General features: G+C 41.7%; 1 protein-coding gene across 8 annotated transcripts in view; it reads left to right on the forward strand.

Annotated features, from left to right (window-relative positions):
• Positions 1 to 14,928, forward strand: part of TIAM2 (TIAM Rac1 associated GEF 2) — a 264,916-nt gene that overhangs the window by 169,945 nt on the left and 80,043 nt on the right. For 7 of the 8 annotated variants that reach the window (XM_008974986.4, XM_063605529.1, XM_063605527.1 and 4 more), the window contains 3 exons: positions 1,423 to 1,608; positions 2,271 to 2,417; positions 13,881 to 14,042. In XM_008974986.4, coding sequence (XP_008973234.4) covers positions 1,423 to 1,608; positions 2,271 to 2,417; positions 13,881 to 14,042 — 495 coding nt within the window. Of the gene's footprint in view, positions 1 to 1,422; positions 1,609 to 2,270; positions 2,418 to 5,867; positions 5,940 to 13,880; positions 14,043 to 14,928 lie in introns of all 8 variants that reach the window. The other variant, XM_055114256.2, reaches the window with a different exon arrangement.

The following is a 14,928-nucleotide window of genomic DNA, read 5'->3' on the forward strand; positions in this document are numbered from 1 at the left end:
GGTCTGGGGAATGCCCAGAATTTGTAATACTTGTCTATGGGGAGAGACTGGAGGGGGCAGAGTGTCCAGTGTTGGAAATCCTTCAAAGTATTATTTATCCAGAATGAAGGATTCACCTAGAAAGCTTGGTGTGAAAGGCTAGGATCTGTCTGGGTGCTCAGCAACATGGCAGAACTAGAGATGCAACTGGTGCACCTGAAATAACCTAACTCTTCACACTGCATCCTTGATTACAAGCGTTCACTTACAGACCTTCCCTTGAGTGTTGAGATTGCGCTCAACAGCTTTTGAATCACAGCTTTCTGTTCTTCTCGTTCTTCTGCTGAGTCCCTGTGTTGGCAAGTCACAAGAGCCTCTCTTCACCTATTATTAATAACTTATCTTTGCATGAAGGTAATACTTGTAGGTAATGCATTTTGATATCTTTGGGAGAAAGGAGAGTGGCTCCCAGAGTTTGGCTGCATTTCTTTACCAACTCATGACTTAAGTTTTGAAGAAGTTCATAGTAACTTCTGTGGTGTAAACAGCTGCATATACTTTAGTTTTATTTAGATGTACAGATGGCAGTTATTCTCCAAGATACTTACTTAGGAGTATTCTCAGTAAAATTCTATTTGTCCTTATCCCTGAAGTCCATTTGCTTCTTATTGTTTTGAGTCATTTACTCAGAATGAACAGAAACATAAAGTCATTGCTTTTATTTATCTGGCATCTGTTTGTGTGCAGTTCAGTTAATCCAGTTTAGGATCAGGGACTGTAAATGTGAAGGGAAATGAAGCAAAGTGAAAAAACTGACTTGCAAATTGCATCCTGTTTTAAGTCAGGATGGTTTAGAGTGTTGGCATTCTCCAAACATCATGCCTTTTTGGCATGTCACTGTATTGGGACCACCAGCTTTTTGTTTTTGTTTTTGTTTGGCTATCCTGATGAAATGAAGTGCTGGATGACCCAGTGCATTTTTTTTTTTTTTTTTTTGAGACGGAGTCTTGCTTGGTTGCCCAGGCTGGAGTGCAGTGGCATGATCTTGGCTCACTGCAACCTCCGCCTTCTAGGTTTAATCCATTCTCCTGCCTCAGCCTCCAGAGTAGCCGAGATTACAGGTGCCTGGCACCACACCCAGCTAATTTTTGTGTTTTTTTTTTTTTTTTTTTTTTTTTAGTAGAGATGGAGTTTCACTGTGTTGGTCAGGCTGGTCTCGAATGGAATCACTGACCTTCAGTGATCTGCCTGCCTCGCTTTCCAAAGGACCCAATGCATTTTGATGGGAGGGACTGAGATAGGGTGAGCAGGAAAGGCTAATTTAAACCATGCAGACCAGCCGAAACTAATTTTTTCTTCAAGTTTGTGAAAGGGATCACATTTTCGTTTTAACCTGTGAAAACTTTTAATTTTTATTTAAATCACCTCTGTTTTTGCTTTAAGATCCAGCAATGGGAGCAGAATCTTGAGAAATTTCACATGGATCTGTTCAGGATGCGCTGCTATCTGGCCAGCCTACAAGGTGGGGAGTTACCGAACCCCAAGAGTCTCCTTGCAGCCGCCAGCCGCCCCTCCAAGCTGGCCCTCGGCAGGCTGGGCATCTTGTCTGTTTCCTCTTTCCATGCTCTGGTAAGTTCCTGAGGAAGGCTGTTTCTGCAGCATTCGGGGAGGGCTGCGGATGCTTCCCCTTTCTTCAGCTTGTTGCCATCGGTGCTTGTGGGGCTTGACCCAACAACTGACACTTAGAGGCCAGGTCACCCAGAGGCCAGGGGCCTGGAGATGAAGGTGACCAGACGTCGTGCTTTAGAGCCCCCGGTTTCTCTACTGCTTATTCTAGAGTCCAGCAGCTAGTGGACAGTCACTGCATGCTCATCTCTGCCTTTCTGTGTGTTCCACCGTCAGGAAAGTGGGATCCTGGAGAAGGGGCAACAGTGGTGTGAAGATTAAAGGATGGATTAAAGGTTGTTTTCTCTGTCCTGCAGAGCGCCCCATCAGGTTTTTTGAAGTCGTTCCCATTTTGGTGGCTTCTGTGTGTTGTGTTGGCTCAGCCTAGGGGTCTGTAGTGGTTTTGCTGACACTGCTGCCCACCATGGAGAGACCTGACTGTCATGACTTGTGTTATCCAGATGAGAGTGGTCTATATGATGGATGCTTTCCTGGTATTTCAGACATGCAGGAGCTTTTGGCGATAGTCAGAATGCATTTATAGCAAGCAGAGCTCACTTCCTTCATTTTTTCTGCCACTCAAATGCTAAGCCTTTAGATTTTTTTTAAACTGTGTTTTACATTAGGTATGTTCTAGAGATGACTCTGCTCTCCGGAAAAGGACACTGTCACTGACCCAGCGAGGGAGAAACAAGAAGGGAATATTTTCTTCGTTAAAAGGGCTGGACACACTGGCCAGAAAAGGGAAGGAGAAGAGACCTTCTATAACTCAGGTGAGCTTTTCAGCATGGGAACAGCAGAGTAGAGTGAAATTCCTGAAACCCCTAATTTTCGGCCTGCTATAAATCATCAATGTTCATTCTCTGTTAAGAATGAAATGAGGCCAGGTGGGGTGGCTCACGCCTGTAATTCTAGCACACTGGGAGGGCAAGGCAGGAGGACCACCTGAGCCCAGGACTTCAAGATCAGCCTGGGCAACAGAGTGAGACCCCATCTCTACCAATAGCCGAGTGTGGTGGTGTGCGCCTATAGTCCCAGCTACTCGGGAAGCTGAATTGGGAAGATCGCTTGAGCCCGGGAGGTTGAAGCTGCAGTGAGCCATGATTTTGCCACTGTACTCCAGCCTGAGTGACAGAGTGACACCCTGTCTCAAAAATAAAAATGAAAATAAAAGTTGATTCAAAGGAATCAACTCTTAGCATGCACTTTTTTTTTGCCCAACGAAACTGCACAAGTTGCCGTATCTATCCTGGCACTCCTGAAGAGGTAGTCACACTGCGTGCAGTGCTTAAGAACAGAAAAAATAAGAATAATCAGAAAATAATCCATACTTTTCCTTCCCTCTAGTACTAATATTTATTTTCTCATAGATTTTATATTAAAATAAATGGAAAATTAATAATCAGAGGAGTGGCAGCTCAGTTCTGTTGATAGTGCTGTGGATTTTGCTCACTAAATCCTTAGAGCATGGCCTTGGGGTTTTGTCATCCCATTTTAGAGATGAGGAGACTGACACTTGAAGAGGTTACATCACTTACCTTATCCTGTTCACCAGCACCAAAGGGCAGGGCCAGGACTAGTTTCTGCCTAAGTCCACGGTCTTGAAACACTGGAAAATTGCTAGTGCTTATTTTCCCTTGGGGAGGGGTGACTCTTGCAACACTTTCTTTTTCTTTTCTTCTCTTTTTTTTTTTTTTTTTGAGATGGAGTCTTGCTCTGTCACCCAGGCTGGAATGTAGTGGTGTGATCTTGGCTCGCCGCAACCTCTGCCTCCTGGGTTCAAGTGATTATCCTGCCTCAGCCTCCTGAGTAGCTGGGACTATAGGTGCACACCACCATGCCTGGCTAATTTTTGTATTTTTAGTAGAGACGGGGTTTCACCTGTTGGCCAGGCTGGTCGTGAACTCCTGACCTCAGGTGATCCACCCACCTGGGCCTCCCAGAGTGCTGATTACAGGCGTGAGCCACCGTGCCTGGCCTCTTCTAACATTTTTATTAAGGAAAAATAGTCTAAGCACATGTTATGTGAAATGTGGCCCAAGTATCGTAAATTGTTTTCAAAACATTTTGAATATGTGTATTTCATGGTGCACTTGTATTTCATGATGCAGGTGCATGACAATGGATTTTATCTTGCTGATTGATATGTTTTAGGATTATTCTGTTTCAAAGCTGTTGAAAAAATAAGTTATATGATGACCTGATCATTCAGGTGAATAGGGAAATTGTTTGCAATTAAATCTGAAGAAGTTTTTGCTTTTATTTTCAATGAGCTGCTGTTTTTCTGATTATGTTTTCAATATCATTGGAAAGAGAGTCACATTTTATTGGATCTTTGTTTTCTAATTTGTATATGGCTATTTGATAACGCTTTTGTGAATTGGGTAAGTAAAAGGGCCAGTATCAGTTCCTTTGACTTGTTTAAAACCTTAAAACAATAAAGTTAGAGGTGGTGGAGAGTGGGTTGGTAGATTAACAGACAGCAGAATCACAGGAAACTTTTCTTATGTGGCCACCGTGTTTGTATACTCATATACAAAAATAATATCAGATTTTAAAATTGTGGTTCTACTTGTAATTAATTTTTTTTTCTTTTTTGAGACAGAGAGTCTCTCTGTCACTCAGGCTGGAGTGCAGTGGCACGATCTTGGCTCACTGCAACCTCCACATCCCGGGTTCAAGCAATTCTCGTGCCTCAGCCTCCCAAGTAGCTGGGACTACAGGCTTGAGCCACCACACTCGGCTAATTTTTATATTTTTAGTAGAGACAGGGTTTCACCATGTTGGCCAGGCTGGTCTCAAACTTCTGGGCTCATGTGATCCACCTGCCTCTACCTCCCAAAGTACTGGGATTACAGGTGTGAGCCACTGTGACCAGCCTGTAATTTAATTTAATTTAATTGTAAAGAGTAATCTTATTTGTTGGTTGTAATGGAAATGTATTTCCTCATTATTGACTGTAGTCAACTGCAAACCCTTTGCTAATGGTGGGCCTCTGCTTTCTTTATTTTTTTAAAAATCGTTTTTGTGGAAATGGGGGTGGGAGTGGTCTCCCTATATTGCCCAGGCTAGTCTCAAATTTCTGGCCTCAATCCATCTTCCCACCTCAACCTCCCAAAGTCCTGGGATTACAGATCTGAGCCATAACGCCGAGCACTTATGTTTTGTGAACTGAACTTCTTTGATGGTTAACTAATGTCCTTAAGGTATTTTAATCAAGACAGTATATTCGATATAAATAATAACTTAATAAATAACTTGCTTATTTTTCTTAGGTGTAGACATTCTGCTAATTAGATATGAGCCTAATATGGTTTTTACCCAGCATGTGTGGTAATTTGTTCTCAACATAGACTTTTTGATAAACAAAAGCATTTGGTCGAACATTTTTTGTTTTAAAAAGATATGAAACTAATTACAGTGTCAGTATTTATATAACTGAATAAAGTTGATTTAGTAGGTATTTCTCAGTGTTTATATTGTTTTTAATGTTAATTATGCCATTACAAAATTTAGAAGGTGAAATTTGGAAAAGCCAATTGTTTTTAATTCTTCTACCCAAACAAACCACTTTTAACATTTAGCTGTATTTTCTTCCAAGATTTATCCTATGCACATTTAAAAAAGTAGGTATGAGCTTGATTTTGTTGGTTCTGTTTCACACCTTCAGAAACATGTACTTTTTGGTTAAAAGCATATCAAGAATGAATTTATTTATTTATTTATTTATTTATTTATTTATTTATTTATTTATTTGATACAGTCTCGTGCTGTTGCCCAGGCTGCAGTGCAGTGGCGTGATCTCAGCTCACTGCACCCTCTGCCTCCCGGGTTCAAGTGATTCTCTGCCTCAGCCTCCTGAGTAGCTGGGACCACAGGCGGGCGCCACCACATCTGGCTAATTTTTGTATTTTTAATGGAGATGAGGTTTCACTCTTTTGGCCAGGCTGGTCTTGAACTCCTGACCTCAGGTGATCTGCCCACCTCAGCTTCCCAAAGTGCTGGGATTACAGGCCGACTTAAATAATAGATGACATAAAAAAGTAAAACGTAACTATGCGGGAAATAAAAACTTTAAGTGTATTAGAATAATAGTACAAATTGTGATATGAAGCTCTTCTAAAATGTTATAGAACTTTAGTTTTTAAATAATGAAAAAGGGTAGCTGGCAAATGAATATTACAGGGCCATTTCATTAGTCTTTTTCCTCCCCCATCTGTCAGATATTTGATTCAAGTGGCAGCCATGGATTTTCTGGAACTCAGCTACCTCAAAACTCCAGTAACTCCAGTGAGGTAAACTTTGCTATAGGTGGCTGCCATCTTGTTTTACATGAATGACACAAATGCTAACTTTTTCTGTTTTTTTTGTTTGTTTGTTTGTTTTTGTTTTTGAGACGGAGTCTGGCTCTGTTGCCCAGGCTGGAGTGCAGTGGCACGATCTTGGCTCACTGCAAGCTTCGCCTCCCGGGTTCACACCATTCTCCTGCCTCAGCCTCCTGAATAGCTGGGACTACAGGCCCGCCACCACGCCCGGCTAATTTTTTGTGTTTTTAGTAGAGATGGGGTTTCACCGTGTTAGCCACGATGGTCTCGATCTCCTGACCTTGTGATCCACCCACCTCGGCCTCCCAAAGTGCTGGGATTACAGGGTGAGCCACCGCACCCGGCCACAAATGCTAACTTAAGCGAGGAATGCTGGTTCAGAATCTTTACATGAACTCCTTGAAAATAGATTTATAATTAAAATGGTCCCAGTAGGTATTCTCTAAAGAGATAGTCTTGAATGCCAAGCATTTTGTAGGTGTCTAACCTCATGTTAACTCCATTTTAAAATTAGTGACATGACTAGACTGAAGTCATAATAATATCTTTGATTTATACATCTCTATTCCTCAGCAGTACTTACCTTCGTTTGAGAGTTCAGTGAATACAAAATTGCATTTCCTCTCAGGGTTGTCAGGGATCTTCACATAGACAGTACATTCTATGCTGTGTCTCTCCAGGCGCCGTCAAGGGGAGCCTGAGTAATGTCTCCTCATCCCTAGAATTGCTTCTGACCAAACAAATCCTCAGAATGATTTCTGAATGAAATCCTAGAGCATGAAATCCCAGATGTGCCTATGTCTCTTCCTAGTGCCTTTTTCAAACCCACAACATCCCCATGAAGCTGTGTTATTTAATTTCTCCTCCACCAAATAATTTTTTTTTTTCAGATGGAGTCTTACTCTGTTGCCCAGGCTGGAGTGCAGTGGCGTGATCTTGGCTCACTGCAACCTCCGCCTCCCAGGTTGAAGCAGTTCTCCTGCCTCAGCCTCCTGAGTAGCTGGGATTACAGGCACCTGCCACCAAGGCTGGCTAATTTTTGTATTTTTAGTAGAGATGGGGTTTCACTATGTTGGCCAGGCTGATCTTGAACTCCTGACGTCGCGATCCACCCACCTCAGTCTCCCAAAGTGCCGAGATTACAGGCGTGAGCCACTGCACCCAGCCAGTTCTTACTCTGCACTTACCATCTCTTACTGTTAGCCACTCTGTCAAGTGCGTATGTCATGGCTCCCAGGAAAGCTTGTAATCGATATAGTTTATATATGCCCTATGATTATCTGTATATTCTCAATCTGTAGCACACTGCGAAGGATATAGTACTCGCTTATTAAGTTTGATGATTAATTATTTCTATTAGATGTAGTCATTTAATGGCTGAGGATGACTGATTTGTAATAAAGGCCCATAATTTTAGGGTCCTATCTCTTCCAGCATTATATAACAATGTAAAATTCTTACTTTGAAAGTTAAGAGGCCTGGCATGGTGGCTCGTGCCTGTAATCCCAGAATTTTGGGAGGCTGAGTCAGGTGGATCATTTGAGACTAGCCTGGGCAACATGGTGAAACCCTGTCTCTATCAAAAATGCAAAAAATTATCCGAGTGTAGTGGCTTGCTCCTCGGAGGCTGAGGTGGGAGGATTGCTTGAGCCTGGGAGGCAGAGATTGCAGTGAGCCAAGATCGCACCACTGCACTCTGACCTGGGTGGCAGAGTAAGACCCCATCCCTGAAAAAAGAAAGTTATGAAACTATAGCATCAGTACACTTCCTATTAACAGAGTTTATGTTGGACTTTGAAAATAAATTTTGCTCATGTAGCCACTTACAGTGAGAATTTAAGCTTAGTGCTTAAGATGGGCTCAAATAAACAGGTCCCATCGATGCTCTAAGGAGTGAGAAGAAACTATGATTTCTGCATTTGTTTTACTCCTATTTATTTTAGCTAAGCATTACTTGTGATGTAGGGATACTGAAGAAATTCCTTTCATTTATAGGACTATTTTAATGCAGCCTCTGTAATTTCTGTGCTATCATACCCAGATAACTAGATTCAGATAGAATGGCAGATAGAACTAAGGGTGTAATTTTTTTTTTATATCTCTGGGACTTAAAATTCTGCCTGAGCTGGCTAAATAATTAATATTTCATTTTGCTACTTTTCATCTGCTAATCATTCTTGGAGAATACTTGTAACCTGCACAAACCTATTTTTATACAATAAGTACATTACGCCCATTTCTATAACACAGAAAGGCTGTTGTGAGGGAGGGGCCGTGTGCATTTTAAACTATTTCACTCTAATTGATGCATCATATAACAGCCCAACAGTGAGTCACCCTAATTCAAAATCTGTTAAGTCTGGAATAAAGCCAGTCTTACTTGAATATTTTTTTAGAGGACACTTTGGCTTGCCAAAAATGAAAGCTTTTCATAGCGAACGTCTGGATGAGTAATAGTGAGTCTTACACGGCCTTTGAAGGGAGGTGTTTGTCATGGAGATTGTGACAACAAAGTCCCCACTAAGGCTCAGATGGCGGCAACCCCGGAAGCTTCATTGCAGAAATTGTGACAGCCCCTGGGCCTTGGCCCCTTCTTCTGGAAAATTGGCTTGGGGTATTCCAAGTTTCTGTGGCAGTGAGTGAATGCAGTATTGTCATCTTAGTCATGAGCTGTAAACTGAAAAAAAACTAAAAAAACCCAAAAAACCCCAAAACCAAAACAAACCCCCCTAATATTGTTTTCTTAAATGGAAAATATGAATGAAACAGCTTACTCTTCACCACAGTATGGTAATCTGTTTAGAGAGAATATTAATACACAACCCTACATAGCATATATATATGCATACAGCTAGCGAGCTAGCTAGATCCATCTTTGTTTTTCTTTCATATCAACCAATGTGTGGGCCTCAGTCCAAGAAGGAAATAAACACTTTCTCTTCTATGACATTTTACTGTTGTTAAGAAAACTGGGAGCGTGCAACTCCCTTTTGTGTTTTCTCCTCATCTCCCTTGCAAATAGACTTTCCTTTTATCAGCCACTGTGGTGGTGTGGGCCCATTTGTGACAGCCAGATTGTGATTTTGCTACTCACTTCCCTTCAGTGATCCAAGTAGTAATTACGAGCCATTTGATCCAAAAGCATCTGCTGTGAGAACACACGGAGTTTCCATTTTTTCTCCTTGCTGCATACTGAGCATAAGTAATTTGACATGTGGTTTCAGGACCATTGATGTAATAATAATAATAAAAAATACTTCTGTGGAATGCCCTCCAAGGAGAGCTAAAGTGATTTGCAGACGTTCACTAGTCAGTCTGGAGTGACTGTGGCTGCAGCCCAGTGATGTTCCCGTGTCGTGATGACCAGTTGGAGCTGACTGCAAGGTGATCTGAGCAGCAGTGGCCAGAACAGTGGCCCAGGGCTTTGGAACAAAGGGTGATTCTCAGGAAGTTCTTTATAGTGGCCATCGCTGAAATGCAGTAGCTACTCCCAGTACAGTATAATGCCCTGATCCAGCCTCAGCTTCCAAAAAAATCTTTACAATTTATGTCTTTCAAATGCAATTCCTCCCATCAGTCTCCTAACCAGCCCACGAGGCTGGCGTTTTTAACCTCTTTTGAAGGTGAAGGAACAGAAGTGCAGAGGCACTAGATAACAGCCCCTAACAAGGCTGAGATTTGACCTGGATTGCCTTGCTATTATTGTATTTTTTCTGTCTCCATTTGCATTCTCAGGACCAGGAAACCTTGAAGAGGCTAGTTGGAAACATATATATATATATATATATATATATATATATTTTTTTTTTTTTCTTTGAGGGGAGGAAGTAGAGTAGGAGGCGTGGTAGGTGCGTAACAGTCCTGGCAAAGGTAGCCAACCGTGGAATTCTGGGTGGTTAAAAAGGTTAATTTAACATAGCAGCATCTTTGACATGGGTAACCTGGAAAAAGAGTTTTCCAGATGGCTCCATTTTTAATGCTTATTTTTAGGATTCTCTCTTCTTTTTATGAAAAGAATATTGGAGAATATTTCATCTGGCTTCCTGAAACTAAAGCATGTGTATTTTCAACTTGGATAGCATTGACCTTCCTTCAGAGAATTAATCCAACTTTCCCTCCAAATGGGCAAAGCTTACAACAACCTAAGAGATCTGTAAGCACCAAGTAGCTTTTTCTTTTTCTAGTTTTAATAAATTAATTTTAAATTCTTGGTGCTTCCTTTGAATAACCAGGTTTTACTTTTCTTGAACTGTATACATTTGTGAGGGGTGTGTGTCTGTGTGTGTGTCTGTCTGTCTGTCTGTCTGTCTGTCTGCCTAACACACACCAAAAATTACATTTAACTTTTCATTGAGGGGCTCTCTTGAGAGGGTCTTACTCTTTGATGGCCTTGGCTTTGATAGGCGTCTTCTCTTCTATGGTTCACTAGATCTTGGGTCAACAGTGTAGACTCAGAAAACCATTGCTCAGAGCAGTTGTAGCACAGCACCTTGTTTAATGGATTTTAATAGGATTATTTCTTTTGTCCTTCCATCCTTCCATCTATCTGCACACTTTTCTCTTGTCCAGAACTTATTCTCCTTCAATAATCTGTTAGTTTTTCTTCTCGAAGCTTCCAGAGAGCATTAAGAACTTGACACTATGTCAACAGATTTGAGTAAGATACTGAAAACGGACAGCGTTTACCTTTCTGCCTGTAATATGACTGTGAATTTCTAGTTGTATCCAGCTCAGCACTCAAGTTTTGGGTGTGTCCTGGGTGTGGGACGCACTGTGTTAATGGCTGAGGGAGAATGAGGATGCAGAAGACAAAGCCTCTGCTGGTATTCATCTTCTCCTGGTGCGGGACTTAGAAGTGACTCCCCTGTGAGCTGGGCTTTGCCAAATGCTGTACCAGGGACATAGGAGAGTAAACTCATCTAAGTGAGAGGACTTGAGGGCAGAGAAAGGAGAGATAGGAGAGAATTCATAAGAGAGGGGCATTTTAAACCAGGTTGGAGGGTATATATGGTTTCAGCACTGACTCTACTTGTAAGGACGGTACAGCAGAGAGAGGAGATGGAAGTGAGCACCGGTGTGGAGCAGGAGCATGCCACTCCCTTCTGGGGAATGTTCCCTGAGCCATTCTGTTCAATGGGAACATGGTGTGTGGCTTAGAATAATGGAAAGTAATCAGGAGATTTGGGTCGCACCCATTTTATATAAAGGGAGTTAACTGCCAGGCGGGCATTCTGTGTAGTATAGTGGTGGTGTGAACGAGCTCAACCCAGACTTCCACCCTTCAGATCCCCGGAGTACCATAGGCACTAGTTGTGTAAACTTGGGCAAGTTTCTAGAATTTCCTGAGCCATATTTTTCTTGTCTGTTCCATAGGAAGTGATGATGGTGCCTTCCTGAGAGGGCTGGTTGTGAGTGGTGAGTGAACTGATGGCACATCAGGAGCTTGTTTCATTTGGTCTCACGAGATGCAGTCTTTTTTTTTTTTTTTGAGATGGAGCCTCCCTCTGTCGCCCAGGCTGGAGTGCAGTGGCACGATCTTGGCTCACTGCAACCTCTGCCTCCCAGGTTCAAGCTATTCTCCTGCCTCAGCCTCCTGAGTAGCTGGGGCTACAGACACGTGCCACCATGCCTGGATAATTTTTATTTTTAGTAGAGATAGGGTTTTACCATGTTGGCCAGGCTGGTCTTGAACTCATGACCTTAGGTGATCCACTGGCCTCGGCCTCCCAAAGTGCTGGAATTACAGACGTGAGCCATGGCGCCTGACCAAGTGATACAGTCTTTCTCTGATTGTCAGTAACGGTGAGAACAAGAGGGTGTGAAGGCACAGTGTTAATTTGTACTGCTCATGTTCCTCCCACACCTGTTTATCCATAATTATGTTCTTCCTCATCTCCAAAAGTGCAGCAGTAAATTGCTCTGCCACCCTCAGTGGGAGCCTGTGACTTCCTCCGGGCCTTGTTCTTTGTGAAGTTTCTTACTCCACAGTGACCTCTGCTGGGTTTTAGTTTGCTTCTCACCAAGCCTGGTTTCAGAGCTGGGGCCTGCACCTTTAAGGCAGCATCTGTTTGTTGCTAAGCACAGGGTTGAAATCACTGCCCAGATGAAAAGTACCCGAGAGAATGAACCAGAGAAAAAAATGTGCCTGTGTAAGACAAGAGCCTTTAGCAGAGAGTGTCCGGGCTGGTTCCTGGCATCCCTGGCTCCTTGCATCTGGTCCTGTCTTTTCCTTTGGCATTGGCACGTGTGGGGATGTGCGTTCTGGCTGTGATCATCCTTCCAGAAAAATGTACTGAAAGCGACAGATCCAAGACAAATCCAGAAATGTCACTTCAAAATTGAGCACCATGTTTTCAAAAAGATGGCACAGAGAGACGGATTTTTCCCTTGCTTGCTTCTTTTAAATTTCTTTACGATGTCTCTTCTAGTTTTTAAATCCTGCATAGGAGGATCTTTTACTTTGTATTTAAAAATGCATGGAATTCAAAGTAAAATCACCCATTAGTGATAACTTTAAAGTATGATGAATGATATATAATAATGTGATAGTATTGAATCTACAGGTGACATTTTCTGGTATGTAAGGTGTTTCACATAAGTGACCTCTTTTGCTCACAAAACTTAAGTAACAAGTAATTTTTTCAATATGAATTATATTAATAATATCCTCTTTTACAAAACAGGAGCTGAATCGTACGTAGCAAGGTAAATCTTGTCCTGGGCCACACTTTGCTGGTAGAGTCTGTGACTTTTGATTTCGAAGCCCCAAATCTTTTCTTTACTGCTATGTGAATATAAGAACCTACCCAGAGAGAAACATGTCTACATTGCTTAAGAAATGTATGCTATTTTTGTTATGAATTACAAAAGGACATATTAGCATGAAGTCAGCAATTGTTGTGATGATGTAGTTGGCACACTAAACTTTTTTGGGAAAGGCTTCCTGAAGGTGGTATTCTTTGAGATGATTTTCCAACAGTGTCTATGTGTGAGATAGCTGAAGGATAGAGAAAAGATTTCACAGGACTATGGGTTAATTTTAAGGAACAAATAGATTTCTGTCAGTGATGAGTCAGGCTAAAATTAAAAAGAAGAAACAAAGACAAAAACACAGATAGTCTTAGAAGAGAAAGCTTGTGCTTGGATTAAGTGCAGTTCAGAGTCAGGATGGCAGGCAGATGTCAGTGACCATGGACAAGGTGTGTCTGGAATTCAGTGGGAGATCGGAGAGGGATTATGGCTGAGATGCAGGCTTCACAGTGGCCCTTCTCAACCATGATCCCAGAGCAGTAAGCGTGGATACTCAGCAGCCCTTACATGGATTGCGGTGTTCTTTTTTTATTTTTTGAGACAGACTCTTACTCTGTTGCCCAGGCTGGAGTGCAGTGGCATGATCTTGGCTCACTGCAACCTCTGCCTCCCAGGTTCAAGCGATTCTCCTGCCTCAGCTTCCCAAGTAGCTGGGACTACAGGCGCACGTCACCACACCTGGCTAATTTTTGTATTTTTAGTAGAGACGCTGTTTCACCATGTTGGCCAGGGTGGTCTCGAACTCCTGACCTCAGGTGATCCACCCGCCTTGGCCTCCCAAAGTGCTGGGATTACAGGCATGAGCCGCCGTTCCCAGCCGGATTGTGGTGTTCTAACTTGGCATAAGCGGCCAATTGACATAGTGGAAAGAACACAGGACAGGCAGTCACTAACTTTCACTCCGCTTCCCATGGCTGCAGTTTCATCTGATAAAATGAATGAGGAAACATTGTCGGCCTCATAGGGCTGTGAGAAGCCAGTGATGTGAAGCGTGTGAGCGTTTACTCTAAATACTCCGTAAATGAACAGGACGTTTGGCCGGTGGTTTCCTTCATTTGTTAATCAAATTTGTCTGCATTTTCTTTTGGCATCTACAAACAGGTCGATGAACTTCTGCATATATATGGTTCAACAGTAGACAGTGTTCCCCGAGACAATGCATGGGAAATCCAGACTTATGTCCACTTTCAGGACAATCACGGAGTTACTGTAGGGATCAAGCCAGAGCACAGAGTAGAAGATATTTTGACTTTGGCATGCAAGGTAACGGATTTTGCTGCAGAAATATACTTCTGAATAGAAATAATCATTAATGTTACAATCTTATGCCTTCTAAATTCGTGTGATATTCAAGGGCCCAGTTTCCATGCCAGGGAACATATTAGCATATTTATTAGTTAATATATTTATTAGCATATTCATTAATTTGCATTCTATTCCTTGATCTCTTTAGAAGAATGAGTTATTAGGTCATGATCCCACACTTCCATGAAGAACCTGAGCTAATCTACTGAAATTCTATGTATACTTTGATATCTAGAATAATTATGAAATCCGTTGCTATTTAAGTTACTTAGAGATGGTATGTTATAAGAAGGCGGCATAAACTTTGAGGTAATTTAATTTAATCCTAAATAGTTTTATCGGATTTCTCCAGATTAAACACGAAACTTGATATATTCACAGTTGCTTTATGGAGATTAATATAAGATGATGTTTTATTCATTTTTCAAACTGGGTTTCATTCCTGATCTGAGAAGGGAGTTTATGGTAAGTCTTAAAGAGAGCCCTCTGAGAGAGAATATGTTCAGCAGCATCAGATCAGAAGCTTTTAGACCACCAGGTGGTGCAGTAGAGCTTAAATAGTTTTAAGTTTCCAGAGAAAATACAATCAAATACGTTGAAATGGTGAAAAAGGCATATAGAGTTTGGCAACACTTAATCATGTGCACTTAATAAATGTGAAAAATGTTTAATTTTAGTCCCCCTTTTTCACTGTGACTTGAAACATTAGGATTCTCTACATTTATATGTAGTTTATATCCTTATGAACTTAATTTCCTTTTGCTCCCATATGTAATGTTTTTATTCAGAAAACCAACAATGTTCTATACCAATGATATCCTCCATTAAACTGATAATTTTCTGA

Source organism: Pan paniscus, chromosome 5 (genome assembly GCF_029289425.2).
Source record: "Pan paniscus chromosome 5, NHGRI_mPanPan1-v2.0_pri, whole genome shotgun sequence".
In the NCBI taxonomy this organism is placed as follows: Eukaryota; Metazoa; Chordata; class Mammalia; order Primates; family Hominidae; genus Pan; species Pan paniscus.